At 45.6% G+C, this 23,023-nt stretch overlaps 1 protein-coding gene across 2 annotated transcripts in view; it reads right to left on the minus strand.

The window, feature by feature from the left end:
- Positions 1-748: 748 nt before the first annotated feature.
- VSNL1 (visinin like 1) overlaps positions 749-23,023 on the minus strand; it is a 112,841-nt gene continuing 90,566 nt past the window's right edge. For both annotated transcript variants that reach the window (XM_050754284.1, XM_050754285.1), the window contains 2 exons: positions 7,631-7,846; positions 749-1,722 (listed from right to left, as the gene is read on the minus strand). In XM_050754284.1, the coding sequence (XP_050610241.1) occupies positions 1,525-1,722; positions 7,631-7,846 (414 nt within the window). In that variant the 3' untranslated portion in view covers positions 749-1,524. The remainder of the gene's footprint in view (positions 1,723-7,630; positions 7,847-23,023) is intronic.

Here is a 23,023-nt window from a genome sequence, read left to right on the forward strand (position 1 = left end):
TTACAGTATAAAATTCAGTTCCTCAGTCACGCTAGCCATACTTGAAGTGCTCAGTAGCCATACGTGCAGTTATAGCCAGTGTGCTGTGCAGATGTAGACCTTCCCATCATCAGAGAAAGTACTATTGGGCAGTGCAGTGTAAAAAACTCAGCTCTCTAGGGGCGCGTGTTCTGAAAATGCAAACCTGCTTTTAGAGGTTTTGATGGAATCTCTTTTGCCTCTTTCAAGATCAAAAGAGTCAGAGTTCTATTCTGTTATTAAAAATAACTACTTCTGTGTTTTTGCCTACTTTAGATTTGGGAAGACAGACGTCTTCTTTCCTACTGACTTATGTTGGGGGACACCCGCCCGCAGCCTACCTACTGTGTGTGTACAGCTCCACATAGTTGCATTGAACATACCTACTGTGTGTGTACAGCTCCACATAGTTGCATTGAACATACCTACTGTGTGTGTACAGCTCCACATCGTTGCATTGAACATTAGCACCAAAGTCACACTGAGATAGAGTTTATTGTCAGAGAATGAACATTTTTTTTCGGATGAACAAATCTGTTCTACTTTTCACATGCCGTGTTCATTGTCCCTCTTTTGGGAGCCTGGATGAAAAGCTGGAAAGTTGCTTTTTTCCCTTTTGTTGTCATTAATTCTTCAAATTCCAAAGTTGTGTATTTAAGAGTAGATTTAGTAAGTTGTTGCTAGCATCTGCTGCTATTTTAAAATTATAAAATAAGAATTAGGGGGAAAATCAATTGTTATAAATTTATTTGGGACATTTATTGCCACCACATTGGAAGCCTTTGAAAATTCAAACAGAAACGAATACACTTCCATCTTTTTTACTTCCGATAAATAATATCTTTGTGTATATGTATATATAGATAGATATACTTAATAAGTCATTTAGCAGGGATTTTACATTTTATACTGCATTCATCCAAAACAGCTCTTTCCAGATCGATAGGATGCAAATGAGGTAAGAATTAAGGCAAACCCAAAAGGCATGCAAATGTAGTACATTTATATTCACTGATAATACAAGCTCTTGTGGTGTGTGGACCAGACACAGGAGCCAAGGGTCCCTCTGTGTCTGTCCAATACTATTTTACAGGAGGGTAGTGACATAGCTTATAATTAAGTTACATTACCGTGGGGGTCTCAGTGCTACTAACGTTATGTAATCAAGGAGATACGAGCATTAGCAAAACATGAACAAGAAATCATATAACTCTTTGCAGTACATTTCTGCCCAGGCTTTGGAGGAAGAGGGATTTTTATGAAATGATATTACACATATCACATTGTGGCAGGTTGTTTTGTTTTGTTTTATATATGCTTTTAAAATTCATTAGCAAATGACATTCTCATGCACACAAGTGTTTCAAACACAAGAAGCAAGTCCATTTATAGGTAGTCCAAGCAATATTTGTGTGTGTGTGTGTGTGTGTGGGTGTGTGTGTGTGAATAGCTGCAGACTGAATGGAACATTGAGACTTTTGTGCAGTCCATAGCACTGACATCAGCTCATTTCTGGATGTCGCACTGCAGAAGTAATACAATGGAAGGGTCGCTCTTTGCAGCTTCTTTGAATTCATCCAGTGTAATCTGGTCATCTTTGTTCTTATCCATCTTGCTGAAAATCTTGTCTACTCGCTGCTCAGGCGTCAGGCCATCCTCGTTCATTTTCATCATGATCACAGTGCCTACCATTTTGTAGATAGCCTTGTGGAAAAGAGCATTGTAGGTGATATTACCAGAAACCCGGGAGGACAGAGCATTGTAGGTGATATCACCAGAAACCCGGGAGGACAGAGCATTGTAGGTGATATCACCAGAAACCCGGGAGGACAGAGCATTGTAGGTGATATCACCAGAAACCCGGGAGGACAGAGAGCTCTTCTTGCCTCCCCTTCACCTGACTGGATCCCACCTATCCTCCAAGCCTCAGCTTCCCTTTCCCCAGAGGAGTTTCACTCCTTGTGCTCAAGTTTCTGTGACAACCCATACCATCTCCCCGATCAGAATACATCTCGCCTTTATTAAAATAACTGCTTCGTCTTCCCCACTAAAGAGTACATTCTATGGAACTAGAAACCATGTGCTCCTGCAAGTCCAGGGCTTGGTACGATGCCTGGCACATCGTAGGACTCAATAAATACTGATCAAATGAAAAAGCTTTAGCTGCTGGAACATGGGATGTGGGGCAAGGGGCAGTAGGAGGGAGGGCCAGGTGAAGTGTTGAAAGATGAAGCTGGAGAGAGGGAAATGAGAAGCAGATCACAGAGTTTTCCTAGGATAGGATAAAGAATTTGACTTTATTTCAAATAACTCCTTAAATGCTACTGAATAAGAGATGACATAATCAAATATGGGTGAGTCTGGTGACCAATTGGATATAGAAGAATTTGGGGTGGCTCCCAGGTTTCTGGCTGGAGGAAGTGGTTAGAAAGGGTGGCTCAATGGTGAGATTAGAAATGATGGATTAGGAATAGGTTAAGGGAGGAACACGATGGGTTCAATTTTAAACATTCTGCATCTAGGTGCAGAAAACAGTCAGAAAGCCTTGGGGATTTAGGAAAAGATGAAATGTGGGGCCAACCGATTAGAAACTTAGAGTCTAGTAAGCCAACCAAGCCAGGTGTACCATTAAAGTTGAACTCTGCAAAAAGTTACTTTAGGGAGAGTTGTGGAGCAGGGACTCTGTTTATAAGTTAAAGAGTAGAGTGAGAAGATTTCAATTATCCAGGCCAACTAATTGTATACAATCAATTCTTAATATGGAATTTCCAAAGTATAAAATATTTTCTTTCTTAGAAAAGTGCCTTAAAAATAAATGCCCATCTATACAAAGACTTGCATGAGAACATTCACAACAATATTATTAATAGCCAAAATGTGGAAATGACCCAAGTGCTCATCAACTGTAAACAAATAGGATACAGCTATACAGTAAAAAGTATATACTATTTCAGCAACAGAAGACAATGAATATGCTACCACATGGATAAATCTCAAAAATTTAAAGAAGCCAGACGCAAAAGGCCATATGTGATGTGATTCCATTTGTGTCAAATGCCCAGAAAGGCAGCCAATTCCATGGAGACACAGTGATGTGTTGGTTGCCAGAGCCTGGGGTAGGAGCAGGCCTTTGGGCATGAGGGATCTAATTGGGGGAATAAAAATGTTTTACATTTACATTATGGTGATGGTTGCATATCTCTGTACATTTACTAAAAATCATTTAAGTTGTACACTTAACATGGGCGAATTTATGGTCTGTAAATTATAACTCATAAAGTTGTTTTTAGAAATGCCAATCAGAGCAAACCACTAACTAGAAAGCGCTTTATTTAACAAGTTAAAATCTCCACTGAGATAAAATATTTTGTGTGTATTTACTTTTGTAGCTAGATGGTATTGATGTATCATGGAACACTTTAAGAAAGTTGTCTCTAAAAGAGGCAGACTTTCCGAAATTTCATTTTGTGGATAATTGGTAGACAAGGTCCTGACTAGTCTAGAAGCCAGAGTGGTGCACAAGCGAAAAGCAGGGAAAGTGTACCGTGTCTGGAATTTAAAAAGAGACAAATGGTCCATCCATATGGGAGCTGCCACTCTCACCCTGGCCTTTAAAAGGTGAAATCGATCGAGACCATCCTGGCTAACACGGTGAAACCTCGTCTCTATTAAGAAATACAAAAAACTAGCCGGGCGAGGTGGCGGGCGCCTGTAGTCCCAGCTACTCGGGAGGCTGAGGCAGGAGAATGGCGTGAACCTGGGAGGCGGGGCTTGCAGTGAGCTGAGATCCGGCCACTGCACTCCAGCCTGGGTGACAGAGCAAGACTCCGTCTCAAAAAAAAAAAAAAAAAAAAAAAAAAAAAGGTGAAATCAAAAGCCCTTACATGAGGTAATGGATATGAAGACAACAAGACAAGTGCACTATTAATAAAGTCAGGGTAATAAGAAATGTAAACACAAGAGGTCCCTCCTGAACCTCAGGAAGCAACTCTGAAAATGGCAGGATCTCAATAATTGTATCCATGATGCAGCCCTGCATTTGGGACTGTGAACACGACAACCAAGAAGGGCCATTTCAGATGCAGACTATTACAGGTAATAATATCACAAAGGCCAGGCATGCCAGACTTGGAACTCGTTGCGAACCTGCCCCTGTGGTTCCCAGCCCTGATGGACCTGTACTGACTTGCCTTTCACTATAACTAGAAAACTGGACAAAAATAAAAGAAATAGCTGTGTTCAGACTTTACAAAAGACTGTAATTTACAAGACTGTAATTCCTAGGAGGTGGGAAACAAAGTAGATGAACCCTATGATCTCAGCCTGGAATTCCTTCCTGGACTGCAGCACAAGGAGGAGGGTCCCAAGCAGGGCTGTCTCACCGACTGGAGGAGACAGCAGTTGGAGGGGGAAGGTGAAGACAGCCAGAAGTTTCGGGGTAGAGGACCAGAGAGGAAGCTAGGCAGAGAGAAAACTTCAGCAATCTGCCTAGGAGGTCTCCTCAATGTCTGTCTGGAAACTAGGCTGCACACAGAGGCTGAAAGGCCACAAAGAAGTTTCCAAACAATAAGCTGAACAACTCTTGGTGCTCACCCAGGCTTGCAGAGCATTCTAGTTCTTAATGCAAAGAGCTTGCTAAATGCCTGGGCATTCGGGAGGGCTATTGTCCATTCCTCTTCTTTTTAAAGCAAAGTTTCTTGCATGAGTTTTCTATAGTCACTGTCTTTACTTCTTCCACTCCCATTCTCCTGGGCTGCTCCAACTCCTCTGAAACTATTCTCGGTGAGTTCACCTATGGCCTCCAGGTTTCCAAATCCAATTGTCAATGATTACTTTTCTTTTTTACTTCTCCTATCAATAGCGTTTGACATGATTGCGCGTTCCATTCCTTCCCCGCAAAACAGTGTGTTTCCCTTCCAGGACTTCTCACTTTTCCTTTTTCACTTTGACCTTATTGACAATTCTTTCTCCATCTCCTTTACTTATTTGCCTCATGTTCTTCACCTCTAAACATCAGGTTGCCCCAGGGCCTCAGTCCTCTGGAAACCTCTTTTCTATTTATATTCTCTGTCTAGTTATACTCTGATATATCTTCTTTCACTTAAATATCTGAATAAGTATCACCACACACCGGGCTGATTCCAACCAGCCAGAGTACAGAAACCTCACTAAATATATGAGAAAATCAATAAGAACCCCAAAATGGTCACAAGTTGGTCACTGGGCTAACTTACTTCAGAAAACCTACTCTCCATCTGCTCTAAAAGCTTAAAATTATAAAGCTGCCTCAAAAAAGTCATGCTAATTTACATATAACTTACCTGCCTGTCAAAACTAATCTCGGCACTCTATAAATGAAGACAACAAAATACAGACACTATAGTGTAACATTCATAACGTCCAGGAACCAATAAAAATTATTACACGTGTCACAAAGCAGGAAAATGTGACCCATAATCAAGTGAGAAATCAATCCATAAAAGCTCCCCATGAGAATGCTATGCTGAATAGAAGTAAGGAAGAGCTAGAAGCAATGGGGAGAAATGTGAAAGAACTAAGAGAAATAAAAGCAGCCGCTCGCTGACAGCCAGGAGCTGGTCTGGACTGTCCGCTGACAGCCTTGGTGCTGCCGGGAGCTGGCAGGTTTCACACTCAGGTTTCACACCAAACATAACCAATGTCACAAAATACCAGTGACCATGATGGAGCAAGGCAAAAACAAGACCACTCTGTCATTAAATCTGAACACAGACCCAAAACACCAAGCATCTCTGCTTCCTGCTATGATGAGTGGCCACTGCTTCTTCACCCATTAGAGCATTGAGTCGGTGTGTGTGCCCCTCTCCTAGATACCCAATCACAGAAGTGTCCCCACTCCCTGACAGCACCCAATCCACAGTAAACCTCTGCTTCCCCAAACCCTCCCCAAATCACCCTCCCAAAGTGCAGATCCTAGAAGTCCTTTCTAACACCCTCCTGCTGAATTGCACCAAGATTCCCTCACTGCAAGCAGTAATAAACTCAACTTGTGTAAGTGTGGGTATGTCCTTGGGGACTTTGGCTGAAGGGCATTGACAAGGATTAGAGAGAAAAGTTTTGGAGAGAAAGGGATTTGGTGGCCAATGAGGGGAAATGACAAGAAGTCAAAGAAGAGAAAAAAACTTGGAAAAACCAACTCTGTAGGGTCCTTATAGAGAGACCTTGGAGGGAGCCAAGTTAAGTGTGGAAGATGGACAAAAGATTAAAGAGTGAGAAAGATGAGAAAATCAAGCCACGTATTTAGAATTATTGTGCTGTATCTTTTCTGATAATCTGTTTGAAAAAATATATATTTAATTGAATGAAGGGAATACAAATAAAGAACTAAGATGTTAGTTTTCTGGGTATGTTTGAAAGGGAGTGGGCATTGAAGATAGAAGGGGAGAAGCCAACAGAGAAGAAGAGACTAAAGATGTGGAAAGAGAGGGTGTGCAAGTGAACAAGGCCAGCTTCCCAGGCAGCGGGTTGACGGGTGACTTCTCTCTGAAGCTGGGAGGAGAGTGAGAGTGCTGTGGGGACTTTGGGGCTTTGGCTTCTGTTTCTTGCAGTCATCCCATTTTCTTGTGGGGATCCATCCCGCCTGATCTCAGCTCCTGGTGTCTGGATGGGGCATCCCCCCAGCTCCAGGATGGAGCACCTGGCTCTACCTTCAGCAAGTGGTAAATTTCTCTCCTTGGTCAGAGTGGCTGGTGCAGGGGTGGGAATCCATGCTAAGACAGTCAATCAAAGGAAAGCTACTGAATCATGCATCTGCTCTTGCATGCCTGCTAGGCTCCAGGCTCGGTCTGGGTGCTGGGCATGCAGCCGTGAGGGCAGAGCCTCCTCACAGAGCTTGCATTCTGCCGTATATTCCACTGAACAAGGTAATCTGGGGCAGGGACAAACGTTGGGACAAAACCCCTCTTGGTAAGGGTTAGATTGCTTTGGTGTGGGGGTGGAGTGGGCATATTTGGGAAGGGATGTGGGAAGGAAGGCCTCTGTGGGAGGTGGGATAGGACCCGAGATGGAAGTGAAGTGAGGGAGGAGCCCCCAAAGGCCAGGGGAGGACATGCTGGGCAGAGAGAGAGGAAAACCAAGAAGACCTTCACATTGAGAGTGCAGTATGCAGGGGCTGGCGTGGCAGAGGAATCCTGGGTTACTCACAAACACAATGGGCAAAGCCTGCTTGCTGTGGAATGATCAGAACCTGGAAGGATGTCCCGGGAGCCCCTGACAGCCTCGAACCCCACTAGGTGCAGCTGGAGTGAGGCAGAGCAGAGATATGCCAAACGCAAGAGAAGCTGAGCCCATGACATCCTTTGTGCCCAGTAAGACAGGTTCACGGGAGATCCGGTAGTGAGTGAATGGCAGATGACAATGCCACTGTCATGACAGTGCGGGCCCCAAGGCTTGGTTCTGGGACCTCCCCAGCACTGTGCTGCAGTGGGAACAGAAGCGGGAGAAGTCCAGGCGTGGTGTGCAGCTGGCAGGGCTCAAGCAGAGAGAGAAGGAACCACGAAGGCCCTGCACCTAGGAGGCTGCCGTGGGGTCTCCTTCCGTGCCCACCACCCGCCAACCACGCCCCAGGCCTCACCTCGATGATCTCCAGCATCTCCACTCGGGTGATCTTGCCATCACCATCCAGGTCATACATATTGAAGGCCCAGTTCAGCTTCTGCTCAAAGCTGCCCCTGGAGGTGATGGACAGAGCGCAGATGAACTCTCGGAAGTCGATGGTGCCATCGCCATTCTTGTCGAAGGTTCGGAAGGCATGCTGGGCAAACTTGGAGGCGTCTCCATAAGGGAAGAACTGCAAAGGAGAACACATGCAGTCAGGTGTTGGGAGGGGACGGAATTGGGGCGACGAGGTAGGTTCCTAATGACAGCACCACAGGTGCTCCAGGGCGTTGTTAGAGCCTCACCCATTGGAGAGCGGTTTGGCCTGACTGTCAAGGGCAGGCATTAGGGGAGGCTTTCTCACAGCAGGTACTCAGGTATAGGCACCTCATTGTTTCCTGTGGGTGAGGTTGGTGACATGTGGCTTTCAGTCGATGGGGCTTGGAGTTGGTCAACAAGCACCACCTGACGCTAGTGTTGCAGCATCTCTGCTCACTGCCCCCAGGAACAAGACTGAGGCAGACAGCAGTTTCTCTCCCCACACAGGCGGTGCTACACGAACTTCCATGTTCCTTTAGATATGAGAATCCAGCTTCATTGCTGCCCAGTAGGGCCAGAGGGAGGGTGCCTGGACCTAGTTTCTCCTGCCACCAGCCCTCGTCTTGGGCCCACACTTATCCCCTCCCTGGGTGAGGTTCCAGTTTCTGACTTCTTTTTGCAGGGATTTTTCTTTTGCAGAACAGACATTTAAAACCCATTAAAAATAGAACATGACTGGGCTTATTTTCGAGAGACATAAAGAGGTTTCTTCACAGAGCCAACTGTCACCAGGGGTGTGTGGGAGGCAGAGAATGGACACAAGGAGGAAAGGGAAGCAGAGACCACAAGGAGGGAAGGCCATAGGGAATCAGTAGGTGGTGGCCTCGGTTCCCTTGGACATAAGCCTAGGCCAGTCACAAACAGCAGGTAGTACTGATAATTAACAAGGAAGAACTGCAAAGCCCCAAATACAACCAAAAACAAACCGTGTGCTATTTTAAAGCAGAGAAGTTATGTATGTGTTTCTGGATGAAAAAATCTGGGTTCTGGGCTCTACAGACAAGCACTACAAGGTCTATAGAAGATTACTGAGGATGCTCATTGATATCCCTATTCCTTCATAAGTTTTGCCACCTGCTAAGTGGACCAGGTGAGCAGCCTTCATACAGATGGCCTCTTAGCCCACTCTGGGCTATCTGCCTCAAGGAGCACTTGGTCCATCTTTCTCACTGTGCATCCCGCCCTGGGTCCTGCAGAGCCCTGCTGCCCACTCCTCCTGCACCTAGAAGCACATTGGAAGGTAGAAAATTTCCCTCCAGACATAAGACATACTTTAACAGAGAAGGATTCTATACATGGGGCCCAGGGAACAGCCAAGCATTCCAGGAGGAAGAAAGTACCCATTGCTTATATTTCAGTAGTACCCACTGCTAGGCACAATGACCTGTTCCAGAGACTGTTACTCTGTAACAAATCACCCCAAAAGCTAGTGGCTTAAAATGACAACAATCATTTTATTATCTCACGAAATAAACATTTGAGACCCATTTCTTTTTTTCATCAAACATATCTTTTCCTGGTTACAAAGGACAATGTTCTCTTATGTTTCCTCGTCCCCTAAACATATCTTTCATTTCTGTTATCCTTCATTTTTCATTATTCATCAAAATTCACTAAGTTCTTTTTCATGTCGGGCCCCGTCTTGGGTACTATGGTCTCAGAGGGCAGTACCTCAAGGTCTCTGTGTTCCGAGACTGCACAGTTAATGGGGGGACTTTACTCAAAACTGACTTGGTCATGTTACTTGATAAGAACTAGAACAGAGGAGAAGGCAAAGTATTACTAAAGCTCAGAAAATGAGTGTTCATTTCAAGGAGGGAGTTGTAGAGGGAAGGGCTTTCCTTCTTTGAACAGCTCAGCATGACCCCAGCCCCTCACCCTCAATGCTACTTAGGTGCTTGGTACCTGAGGACAGGCTGCCAGGTGCTGAGTTTTGAACTAAACAATGTTGAACCTGAAAACTTCCAAATAGGCAAGTTTGCTCCTCCTGTGCCTTATGCATGAGTGGTCCTGGTCCCTTTCTAGAGGGTGCCATTTGCTGATGTGTTCATCTGCCTCGCGATTAGGGGCCTGGGTGGAGCTGGCACCTGTGAATCTGACTTGGAGTGGAGCAGAGCGAGCCCCTGGGCAGGATCCCAAGTCCCCTTAGTGCTGTTTACCCGCCAGCATTTCTATGTGCAGTTGGCATGAGACCAGTGGGCACGAAACCTCCATTCATGTAGGTTGCTGGCAGTGTAATGCTTTAACTATCTTATGTCTCACAGCCTACTTTAAGGTTAAGGGATATTTCACAGTTTTATCTAAAAATAGCCGGGCATCTTAGGTCAGTATATTAAAAATTAATTTAGGTCTAAAAAACCTTGAGAGAAAAATCAATGGTAAATTTTGAGCTATAAAAGTTACATATGCCTTGCAGAAGGTCTGTATACTGACTTTTACAGCCAACATGTTTACTTTAGAACTGAGTTGTGTACTCAAGAGCCCTCAAATTTCTGGAGGGGTTATTTCCTTTAGGAAATTTATCCTATCATGTTCTGAGTGCTTTGAGTTTTTCTAACTAGGAAAATGCTCCTTATTTTGACAAGATAATTCAACTCTAGATGGATCATCACAGAGAAACGAAGCCGCATTCTCTTCAATTTCTGTAGGAAGAAGTCAGGGTCTTGAACTCAGATTTACTTTTCTCGGAGGACAACAGGGCCTGAAAAGCACAGTATTTTTCTTTTTTTGCATACTCTTGCTCAATTTCTTTTTAACTCAATGTATTTTGCTTGAACTCTAGTATTAAATTTTGACATGGAAGTAATATTTGATGGCAGTAATAATCTATAAATAATATGATAGAAAGAACTTCGAGGTTGAAAAATTATAAATATATATACACACTCATATGTATATGTATATACATATGTGTGTGTATTAGTGTTCTCTCACTTACTTTTCATAACAAAATCTGACATTGTACATTCCATTTTGTGGACGAGGAAGTGGAAGCCCGGAAAGGTCAAAGGCATTTGCCTAAGATTCCTGGCTGTCTGCAGCAGAGGCTGGATTTGAATGCAAATCTTTCTGACCGTTTCTGCCACACCTTGAGATTTATCTTAATCAAGTGTTAGCTGAGGAAATAAACTTAACTCCACATTTGATGAAGCAACCAAATCTGTTGCATTATGTAATTATTAGCATCCATTGCCTCTGAAGCTTGAAATTCTCTGCTCTGAGTATTTTCGCCACCTTCTGGCAGCACTTATGTACTGCAAGGAAATTACTAAGATGCTACTGAGTTACTTTCTGACTCATTTAACTCAACATTGAGCAGCTGCTATGTGTCAAGGACGGTGTTAGGTGCTGGCAATAAAATAGAAGAAAGACATAGAGCATTAAGGACAGTGGGGGGAAATAAGCATTAATCAAACCACCATATAAAGAAGTATAAAATTATACTGTGATAAATTACAAGCGTATGGACCTGCGAACAAAAGTAACGGACATGATATTGTCAGTTTCAAGCTTTAAAACATTCGTGTGTGGTCCTTTCCCCCCATCCTAATATACAGGTTGCTGACAATTCATTGTTCTTCATCATAGCCGTGAGTTTCACAGTCTGAGACATCTTGGGATTACACAGACCTTGACTGCTCCCGGTTGTACTCTACACCCTGTCCCTGAACCGACCAACCCACAGAAGAAAACCCCAGGAAACACTTGAGGTATTTTCTTTCCCCAGGCAGACAACAGGAGTCTTTGCGTGGTTTAACCAGCTTCCTCCTGAACAGGGCAGGAGCTTTTCCTACAGACAGTGGGCCCCACTCTGCATTTCTTTCTTTTCAGTAATCTATCTAGTTGTGAATATCAAAATGTTTGTTTCCTCTAAGAGGTGGTGCATGAGAACCAGACACATTAGCCTCTGGGCCTCCAGGGCTCCACCCAGCGTGGGCACAGAAAGGCTGTGTGATCTACAAACACTGTGCCTCTCTCCAGTGACTAACATTTCCTCTGCACCCCCTCTCCCAGCCCTCCCCAGCACCACTGCTGCCTGGATAGCTTATCCTTCCAGAGAAAATATTGCAACATTTCCCACATGAATCTCTCCCCTCCAAAGATCCCTGGTTCACTGCCTCAATGTGATGGAGGAGGCAGCTCCCCAAGAAGTTCTCCAGCCCAACCCTTGGGTGGGGGTGGGGTGGGCACAAGCAAGGCCTTGGCCAGGACTCGCCCTTGCCCATGCAACAGCTGATGTGCTGTGTCAGGAGAGGTGGCGGCAAGGCGACTTTGGAGGATGCCTCTCTCCAGGGCTCTGCCCAAGGCCCAGCTCCTGGCTAATGCTGGGCAGCCCTCAGACCTCAGAATAGATTTCTGCCCATTAGTCTGCTGGAAATAGAGCTCATGATAGGAAACAGGGCTTCAAAACACCAGAAGAGTATTCTTGGACTGCTCCGCTGCTCACAGTCTTGGAGAGGTCTGCCACCCAGTCCCTCGTAAGACATGGTTGCTTTTCAAACACCCTCACTTGGGTCAGTTTTGTTTCTTTTGTTCTCAAATTTCAAAGGCCTATTTCGCTTGACCTGTGAACGTACAAATACAATCACCCTGCAATACAGTTGCTCCACCTCCAAGGTCATCTCCCCTTACCCTGCCGGAATTAGCCAGTGTCTTCTAGCCTGTTCTGGATGACCTGGTCTTGTACCCACCTCTTCAGGCCCTGCTGCTGAGACAGTGGTTACTGTTTCATGAGTGTCTCTCATGGAACAAGGCCCTAAGCAGGTCCTTCTCACAGGCCACCCCAGCTGATTCTTTCAGCAAGGGTAGGACTTGGAGGAGGGTCATTTTTCTGGGGTAAGTAATTGGCATGAGGTCACATCACTAAGGGGTGCAGCGGTATCAAACTCAGTGCCATCTGAGTCAAAGCCCTGGTTCTTCCCAGCACCAACTGCAGTCTCCTTCTCCTCCCACACTAGCCCTGCAGACAGACCCTCAGTCTCTCTGTTCTGGGGTCTTGACCTTCCTTGGCTACGCTGTACCTCGGAGGCTCCCTCTCCCTCATGCACTGTCAGGCTGCTCTTTGCTTTAGGCCTGCTGGGCTTGTCTACCTCCTGTGGGAGCCGCCAAGGACAGAAGCTGTTCAGATGAGCTCACGCCTAATTCCTTGCCCTGGGGGCTGAGGCCCTAACTGGGATGGTCAAGCCTTTCCAGCAGACCTCCTGCCAATGGGCAGAAGGTTAGTGATGGGGTCTCATGTGCCTTGAGATGCTGACCATATGCCTTTGAGAGGTCACTTGATATTTGGTTTTGGCTTTCAGCTCTTCACATTCATCAGGCCTCCCCCCAGGAATAGGACCTCATTGTCGTGGTACATTCATTGCTTCCTAACTTCCCCTACACTGAGGCCCTTCCATCCATCGTCACCACAGCTCCAGGGGAAACTTTGCACACCCATGTTTGGTCAAGTTTCCTTCCCACACCCGTCAATAGCATCTAATTGTTCTCAGAAGAAAGAAAAAGACTGTTTCCAGGCCTCAGAGACCTTTCTGGGTCTGGTTCCCGCCTCTGTGTCCAGCTTCGGGTACCCCTGGCTCCCTTGTCCCCGGGCCGCTTTCACTCTCTGGGGCCTTGCTGTCTCTCCCTCCCCTGCCATGGTCATGGAACCTTTGCCGTGCTGCTGCTGTTGTCTGAAAGTTCCTTTGTTGCCCTTGGCCCAGTGAACCCCTGTTCATTCTTTAGACCTTGATTTGGTCTTGGTCAGACCCCTGTTACACACATGCATGTCACTGGGTCCCCTCTTAGGGAACATTTGTTACAATTGTGAAGAAATGTTCACAGGATTGTGGATTTGTGCCCTTTTTTCCCTAGTAGACTGTAAGCTAAACGGGGCCGAGAATGACCTGGTTTTGCCATTGCTGTAATCTCTGGTGCCTGGTACGGGGCCAGGCACACAGTAGGTGCTCAGTAAACGTCTGTTAAATAAACAAGTGACTCAGCAAGCAGATCGTTTCGAGGCCTTGAAAGACAGGGCAAATCTACCCACTGACCAGTAGAAGGGTTGAAATGTGCTCTGGAAGCTGCCTGAAGCCGGCTGTGCTGCAGAAGGCTCACCACTTGGCCTGCAAGCCCGTTCACATTACTACTCAAGCAGATGACTCATGAGGAGATGAATCAGCCCAGAGCAGCACTTGCACTTAGTCACGTGGATGGGAAGAGGAGGGACATTTTCCCTTAATTAGAAATGGTGAGTCCAAAAACGGTTTCCTGCCAAAGCATTCATTCAACAGATACTCACAGAAGCCCAATTGGTGCTGGGCTCCATGCTGAGCTTTGTGAGGGCAGGAGGGAGAGTGAGGAGAGGCAACCACAAATAAGAAGATAGAAGGCCTGGTCTCTGCCCTCAAGCAGATGTGACAAGCCAAAGGTAGGTGCAGCCTGACACGTGAGCTCCTTCCACATGTAGGTTCTCCAGAAGGAGGTTAAGGACACTCTCGGCCACCCCCACCCTCAAAGGGGTCACACAGATCCTAAGGTTGCTTCTCAGAGCGGCCCTATCCCTTGTCCTCTGGGTAACAACTTCCATTCTCTATCGTCACTGCTTCTTCAACATTATAGTCTTTATTACAAGGCAGCCATTATTAGCCTGTGATTCTTGTATAATTACATTTATTTGAGAATAAAATTACTTTTGAACTAAATTTCTAGAGAAGGGGCTTTTGCCTCCTGGGGCAAGATAAGCAATTTTCACTTATGTCCTAGACCAGATCTCTCTGTTCGCACAGACTGCCCCAGAAACGTCATGAACTCCCAGAGAATTTCTTCTGCTTTTTTGTAAAAAATGAGAATCAGGCAGTAGAAATCCAGCCTCCTTACCTTCCAGTCTCCTTCACATTACAATGCTCACTCGCTGGGCGCGATAGATCACGCCTGTAATCCCAGCAATTTGGGAGGCTGAGGTGGGTGGATCACGAGGTCAAGAGATCCTAAGACCATCTTCACCAACATGGGGAAACCCCATCTCCACTAAAAATAAAAATTAGGCCGGGTGCAGTGGCTCATGCCTGTAATCCCAGCACTTTGGGAGGCCGAGGCAGACGGATCACGAAGTCAAGAGATCAAGACCATCCTGGCTAATATGGTGAAACCCTGTCTCTACTAAAAATATAAAAAATTAGTCGGGTGTGGTGGTGGGTGCCTGTAGTCCCAGCTACTCGGGAGGCTGAGGCAGGAGGATGGCATGAACCCAGGAGGTGGAGCTTGCAGTGAACTGAGATCGCACCACTGCACTCCAGCTTGGGCGACAAAGTGAGACTCCGTCTCAAAAAAAAAAAAAAAAAAAAAAAAAAAAAGAAAGAAAGAAAAGAAAAAAGAAAAGAAAAAACATTGCTCACCATGGGAAAAGCCGCCAGAATCATCTCTATGTTAAGAATGGGATTATATTTTGTTCTTCATTGTATCCTTACTGCTCTCGAATAAGGCTCTGGTATGCTGTAGGTTCTTTATAAGGGCTACTATATTCGGATGGGTAAAGGAAGCAATTTATCGCAGAGGAAAAGATGCTGGTTGAGTGACAGAGTGTCTGGGTGTGGCTAAGGTAAAGTTATCTTGTCTCTTGGGACTTTCATTTCCCTGGATATAAAATGAGGGATAAATCAGATAAGCTTCAACATTTCATTTAGCTATGTTTTATTTAGTTTTTCTGATTCTGGAAGTAAAATGTTTTTAAAAAGAAGGGATGTTACTTTCATGACTTTGGATATGTCATTGAACAAAGCACCTACCACTCCCTTTTTATCTAATGCCCTAATTATAGGATGAAACTTTGAAGGGTGAATCTCTCTCTTCTGTTTCTCTTTCTCATATTTCTATCTCTATCCCTATGTCTATGTCTAAACAACTATATCTAGATCATATCTCTTTCTCTATTTCTATCTCTGTACCTACAAGTAAGTTGAAGTGTCTATCTCTGTCTCTCTCTATCCCTATTTCTATCTCCATTGGAAATGTCACAGACCCTGAAGGGTACTTACTAATTGCTCAGATTTTAAAATCAAATGAACTCTCTTTTTGTTTCTAATACACCATTTACACTACAAATCGGGTCAATGGCATTTTGATTTTGGGTAGGGGATTATTCTAGTACTTCTCTTCCTGGTAAATATTGAGCCACCAACCTGTTAATCTCTGTTATGAAATGAGGACGTCAGTAACAAATTACACTTTGGAAATGGTGGTGAGTTTCCATTTAGAGCCAGTCTGCCAGATTGGAAAGATTGTTTTTATGAATTTGAAACTAGGTAACTGGTGAGGATCTTTGAAGGTGCATGGGAGCAGCTTGGTTGCTGTAAGGAAAGTTAAAATGAGGCCGCTCCCTTCGTACTGTCTTTACTCGCTCCAACCCAAGTGGGTAGAACAGCAGATTTCACGACTGGTTCTAAAACTTATTTGATCTCCCTTCCTCCTCCAGAATAAAGTGGTCTATCCAAGGTCAATTCTCATTTCACCCTGCACCCAACTCATTTCACAGCATCATGGTGACAACGATGAGAGCACTGAGCCTGGCTGCATCTCAGTTAGAACCCTACTGGAATGCCATTGGCCACCAGGTCTGGAATCCTGGGGAGAGAGCTATTATAGCACAGCTGGTGACAGCAATGGCAGTCAGAGCCAGGCATGTTCTATCTGCAGAAGTTGAACACATTTGATACAAAATTACAGCTAGATAGGAGGAATAAGTTCTAGTGTTCTACTGCACTGGAGGGTAACTATTGTTGACAATAATTTATCGTATATTTCAAATAACTAAAAGATTTTGAACTTTTCCAACACAAGGATAAATGAGGTAATGAATATGCTAATTACCCTGATTTGATCATTACACATTATTTACAGGTATCAAAATATCATCCATATCCCACAAATACATACAATTATTATGTGTCAATAAAAATAAAATAAAATAAAATAAATGGAACACATTTGTCAAGAATGAACAAGTTCAGCGCCATTGCCTAAGAAGGTGGGGCTTCTGTTTTCTGGAGGAGAGGAAGCTTCCTACCAACTCTAACATGCTCTCCTAAATGTATTCCTGTCCTGCGTTACTGTAATATCTTTAACTTCTCCCCAAACTGTATGGGCCCCACATGGTCCCATCTCTGCCTCCACAGGTATAGGATAGGATCCGGTTGCAGGCTAAGAAACAAAGGAAATGCATCATGTAGAGAAGTAAGGATGCTATGCTATGGTGGAGAGTGTGAGCTTTGGGGTTACATGGGTCTGGGATTGAATATCAGTTCTGCAGTTCACTACATGTGGGACCTGGTCTCGGGCAAAGGATTTTTCAAAGCCTTAATTTCTTTTCTTTTCTTTCTTTCTTTTTTTTCTTTTTCTTTTTCGTTTTTGTTTTTGTTTTTTTTTTGTTTTTTTTTGAGACAGAGTCTCGCTCTGCACTCCAGACCGGAGTGCAATGGCACAATCTTGGCTCACTGCAATTTCCTCCGCCTCCCAAGTTCAAGCGATTCTCCTGCCTCAGCCTCCCCAGTAACTGGGTTTACAGGCATGTGCCACCCGCCCAGCTAATTTTTATATTTTTAGTAGAGACCAGGTTTCACCATTTTGGCCAGGCTGGTCTCGAACTCCTGACCTCAAGTGATCTTCCTGTCTTGGCCTCCCAAAAGTGCTAGGATTACAGGAGTAAGCCACCACACCCAGCCTTAGTTTCTTCATATAAAAAATGGGAAAGGATAGAGGAGAATTGGCTGCTGGGCTGGGCTCTTTGGGATTTAATGGGGAGGACACTGGAATAGAGTCAGAATGCATGGGATTGGGTTCCAGTTCCTCCACTACTGAAGAGTAGTGTACCTAGGGGCACTGGGCTTCCCTTCTTTGGATGACCCTGGTGGCAAAGCTGTGAGGATTAGGATGATGTGTGTAAGGCACACACATGATGTGTGCACAGTGTTGGGCTCATAATAGGTATTCAGCCAATGAAAGATGCTATTATTATTGTTATTATTATTTTAGTTTCAGCAAGGCTGTGTTCTGAATATGTGCCAATAATATGAAAACTAAGGAACATTTGAAGAGTACATATATTCTTTAAAGGAAATGACCGGATGAGGAAATTATCTTCTTTCATTCTTGTATAGAAAACAATATATTAAGTGATCAGTCAATCATCATCCACTATGTGCACCATATGTGGCAGATACTAGGTAAGGTGCTCAGAGAGATGCAGAAAGGCAGACACTGAGGCCAGGATCTGCATGTGGTTAGGGAGGCAGACAGAGGCACACCCAAAGTTAATGAGCAGCGCAAACCCAGCCAAGGTGGCTGAGACAATCAGTGACAGGAAGGTGGGTTTCCCCTTGCAGGATGTGTAGGATGCATCCTGGTATACCTCTGTCTTCCTTTTATTATCGTCAAGCACAAACAGAACCCTGGTCATCCGGAGTCCAAATTTGCTCAAAACCAATATTTCCTTCGAAGCAATGCATTTTGCAACACGAGACGTTATGAGGAGTTAAAGGCCTCTCTCTCCCCTGAAGGGCAGCTGGGGCGATAGATCCCTTCACCCGTGCCAGCCTCTTAGCAAAATAATAGAAAGACCAGAGCCCTGCGGGTATCTGGGAGGGTTTATTTGGAATAGCCACAAGATGCAACAAGAGTCAGAACTCATGGACACAAAGAACAAGAACATAAAACCCACACAAAAGGGTGGCCACGCCAGGGCATCAGAGACCTCACACTTCCTTATCCTCACTGCAAAGCATTTGAGGGAGAGCAGGAGGAGTCGGCAAAATACTTCCCTGGGAAGGGGCCCTCCTATGCTGCTCTCTCCTCCCAAACCCCAACTCCTTGATTATTCCTTTCCCTAAGGAGTAACTGCAGCTCATGTGATCTGATTCTTGCCTCAGTGGTCAAGAAGGATCAACTTAGAGACTAGATCTCAGGGCAGAGGGGAAATCTCTGGAGAGTTTGCTAGCAGAGCTCATAGCTAGGTTCCTCCCATCCTACTGAGGATGAAGAGCAGGCGCTCACACCTGGGTGGGCAGCTTGGACTTCAGCGCCAGGTCTGGAACTCGCTCTACTTTCTAATCGTGTCCTGTAGGGCGTGGGAAGGAGGAGCAGGCTGAGTGTGCATGAGTCCAGGTTCCAATCATGCCACTTACTGGCTGTGAGATGCTGGGAGAGGGATTCAACCATCTGGGCCTGTTTCCTCTTGTGTGCAATGAGGGAGTTGGCTCCCTCTGAGCCCTAGGAGTTCTACCAACTCCTGTGGTTCTAAATCTGCAAAGTCTTCAACATTACACTTGAAAAAAGACATTGGTTTAATTAAACTTTGCAACACTTACTATGTGTCAGGCACTATGTAAGCACATTACCCATATTGAGTCGTGTAATCCGCCAACAATCCTATGAAGTAGGTTCCACTGCCGTCCCTATTATGTGGATGAGTACACAGAGGCATAGGAATATTATGTAACCCACCCAGGGTCACATACCTAGTTAGTGGCAGAATTTGAACTCAGGCAATTTGGCCTTGGGGCTATATAGACTCTACATACCTCTCATCTACCTAATATAGGAACACAGACCCCCAAGAGGGCAACACCTTAATTCTACTACTAGTATCACATCTGCATGCATTCTAGTGAGACAGAGGCAGCAAAGAAACTAAGCACGTGGGGTCAGCACCTCTTCCAAAACTCCCATTGGCCAAGTCTCTTAGAGAGTCTTGACTTGACCGCTCAGCATTATCTAGGGCCATGGGGGAGTTATGTGAGACTACATCCAGTAAAGTGCTGCGTCAACCTCAAGGACTCAACATAGGTCATTCTGTCTGTGATTGGAATATTTACCAGGAGCCCAGTGCTGTGGGCTCAGTGGGCACAGTATAAACCAGACACAGTGCCCTGCTCTCACCAGTGTGGGCCAAAGCAGATCCCCTGGGGATCTCATGAAAATGCAAATTCTGCTTCAGCAGGTTTGGGTTGAGGCTGGGGTTTGGATAGCACACACTCGGTGATGCAGAAGCTGCTAAAGGGTCCTCAGAAAGCAATTGTGTAGCCTCTAGGCACTTGGGATTTGGAGGATGAAGCCCAGGCAGGTTGGAGAAGTCAGAGGAGGCATCCTGGGGTGGGGTCGGGGACTGGATGGTAGCTGGAGATGGGCCGTACCTGTACAGTTTTGTGGTGTTGTGAGGAGGTGCTGTGGGAAACAGAAACACAGCCCAGCCTGGGCAGATGCCCAGGGGTCAGCTGAGCCTTTCTAAGGGAGAGCAAGGGCCCAGCTGGGGCTGAGGAGACTCTGCTGGCTGCAGCCCTGGAGCTGCCTCCTCCACCTCTCCTGGTTTATGTATTAGATTTCACAGCAGCCCTGACTCTTGATGGGGAAGCTCTTCTCGCACATTTCCATATTTATCTCTCTGAGTCTGCAGGGAAAGCAGAGAGCAGCTTTCAGACAGGCTCCCCGGCCTCCCATGGGCCAGGTTCATGAATAAAGATGCCTCCCCTGGGAGAGTTCTCCCAGCCTTCCCTGAGGGAAGGGGAGGGGAGGGGAAGAGCTGGGTGGGCAAGAGGGGCTGGAGAGGAACTGGACAGCCAGCTCTGGGGGGTGCAGGCAGAAAGGACTAGATGCGGGTGGGCGATGGCCTATGGATGGCACCTGGAACGCTGGAATCATTTCTCCTCTCAATGCCTCGGTTTCTCTGCCTGTAAATCAGGAGATTGAACAAAACAGCTTAAGGGCACTCGTTTCAGGTCTGGCTTTCTGTGATTCTGTCATAAAGAGAGGCCAATGTTTTGTGACTGCCAAAGAACTCTCCAAACACAAAGCCTACTGTGGGTACCTTTGAGAGTAGCCCTGTCCAATAAAAAGATACCATGAGCCACAAATGCGAATCACATAAGGAATTGGAATTTTTCTTATTACAAAGGTAAAAAAATAGTTTTTAATAATAGATTCTATTGAACCCATTATATTCAAAACACATCAAATTTACATCATTTCAACATATAATCACTATTACAGTTATCAGTGAGATATTTGAGTTTTTGGACTGAGTCTTTGAGGCAGGTACATGTGTCGTTACTCACAGCACATCTTAATTCCTGCTAGCCATATTCGAAGTGCTCAAAAGCCACATGCAGCCCGTGGCTACCATACTGAATCCTGCAGCTCTTAGCAGTGCAGACAGTGTGAAAGGGCGTGTACGGGCTGTTGCCGTAAAAGATCTTCGGGAATACGTACATGTCATAGTGTGAGCATCCACTGGTCAGGGAAGCAGGGGCTTGTATGTTAACCTGGAAAACCGTGAGCCTCTGAGCACAGGCTGCAGCCTTTTCCCACACTTGGACTCCCCAGCCTTCTAGGCCAGTGAGTGTGGCCAGAGAGGTGGGGCCTTCTGCTTGCTTGGAGCTTGGTGGAATCCATGTTTTCACTCCAAATCTAGGTGTCTATTGCCTTCGTACCTTGATGACATCTTTCATTTTCCCAAGACCCTGGCTTACTATTTCCCCATCTCAGGTACCATATGCCAGGGAGTGCTATGGTAATTATACCGGCCTCATATCATAGTTCTAAAATATTACTCTGGGGAGGAGCTCTTTCCACCAAATCCTGACACCCGCCCCCCACCCCACATGCCAGATAAATTAGTATTTTTTCCCTTTCTCTGAAAAGCGATAGTGGAGGCAGTTTGGCTTAAGGAATGAGTGAGGGCCACAGAGCCACAGTGACCACGTCAAACTCTGGCCTCATTGCTGAAGCATGGCCTTGAGCAGGGCACTTTGTTTGTAAGCCTCAGTTTCCATGGGTGTGGAAAGATCAATCCCATGGGTAAAGGGCATTTTGTAGTGTCAGGCACATGGAAGACACTTTTAAAAAGGTAGCTTACTTTGCTTCCTTCTGTCCTCAGCATTGTGGATGTCTGTTTTGGAGATGACATGACAAAAAGTCCTTTTACCTGTTTTAATGTAATTCTCACAACAGTCCTCTGAGGTGGGGCTCACAGATGAGAAAACTGTGGCACAGACTGGTAAAGTAACTTTCTCAAGATCACAAAGTCAACAGCAGAGCTAAAGGGTGAACCTAGAAAATCCAACTGCAGAATCCTGGTGATAATGTCCTCTGCCTCAATGCTACATGAGAGGCAGAACTCCTAGGAGAAGGGGCTTTTGAGCTTAAACTCCAAAAGCAAGAACCAAAAGCCAGGATGCTAGATTTTAGGGTGGCCACGATGATGACCTGAACCCAGATCTTGCTGAGGCAAATCCCATCAGCAGAGATTTAGGAATTCTTACATTTTGCCTTCCACCTGTCATCAGCCATCCTGCAGCTTCCCCACCACCCACGGCTTGCTGTCGGGATTCTATTTTCTGGAGCACCATTCCCAGCAGGCCTCTGAGATTCCTGGCCCAGGACCAAAGCCCTGACTGTTCCATCTCTGAGTGTTCATCTAGGAGACACACACCCCTGTCCTTCAGCCCAGTCCCTCTGGTGGACCCTTCCCCTCCTTGTTGGGTCCTGTGGTTGCAGCAACCAGGGAGATATTTAATTCCCAGTTCTGCCCAACAGCTTGTTGCTAAGCAGCTGGTGCACACCGAGATGTGTGGAAGGAAAACCTCATGGTGACAAAAACAAACCCTCATGTGCCCTGAGCCAAGTGTATATGTATGTATGTGCACATGTACGTGTGTGTACATGTGTGTATGTGTGTTCAAAGGAGCTGGGGGTCGAGCTGCCAGTTAGAGCCTGACTATGAGTCAGAACCAAGCAGGAGCAGTAACTCCCTCAGTGGGACCCATGGGGCGAGGAGGCTCTGGCTGGGGTTTGAGGGGTTCCAGGAGGATGTGGAAGTCGCACTGGAGCATGAAGTGGGTGGGATGGAGCTGTGTGACTGTGGGAATGAGCTAACCATATTCTCTTCTTTGGCAGTTGTGATATCAGCAAAACAAAAAACAAATACACAAAAACACCTGCTTTCCTCCTCACCCTACTACTACCTGAGAAGCTCATTCTTACTCTGCTGATCTCAGAGGAGAGATAAGGGGAGGGGAAGGGGCATAGCTAAGCTTTGCCTCAGCCTCATTTGTACAACGAACACATTGCAGGGCATTGTCTGCACCTTGGTAAATGTCACACACAGACTTTTTATTTGTTGCTTGTTTCCCAGACACGTGTTGAGAAGACCCCTAAATACAAAGGCTAAGATGGGAAGGGACATCTTTCCTACTGCCTTCTCTCCTGGTCAACTGCATAACAAACTTTGCCTCAAGTCTTGCCAGGA

This window comes from Macaca thibetana, chromosome 13 (genome assembly GCF_024542745.1).
Source record: "Macaca thibetana thibetana isolate TM-01 chromosome 13, ASM2454274v1, whole genome shotgun sequence".
NCBI classification, from domain to species: domain Eukaryota; kingdom Metazoa; phylum Chordata; class Mammalia; order Primates; family Cercopithecidae; genus Macaca; species Macaca thibetana.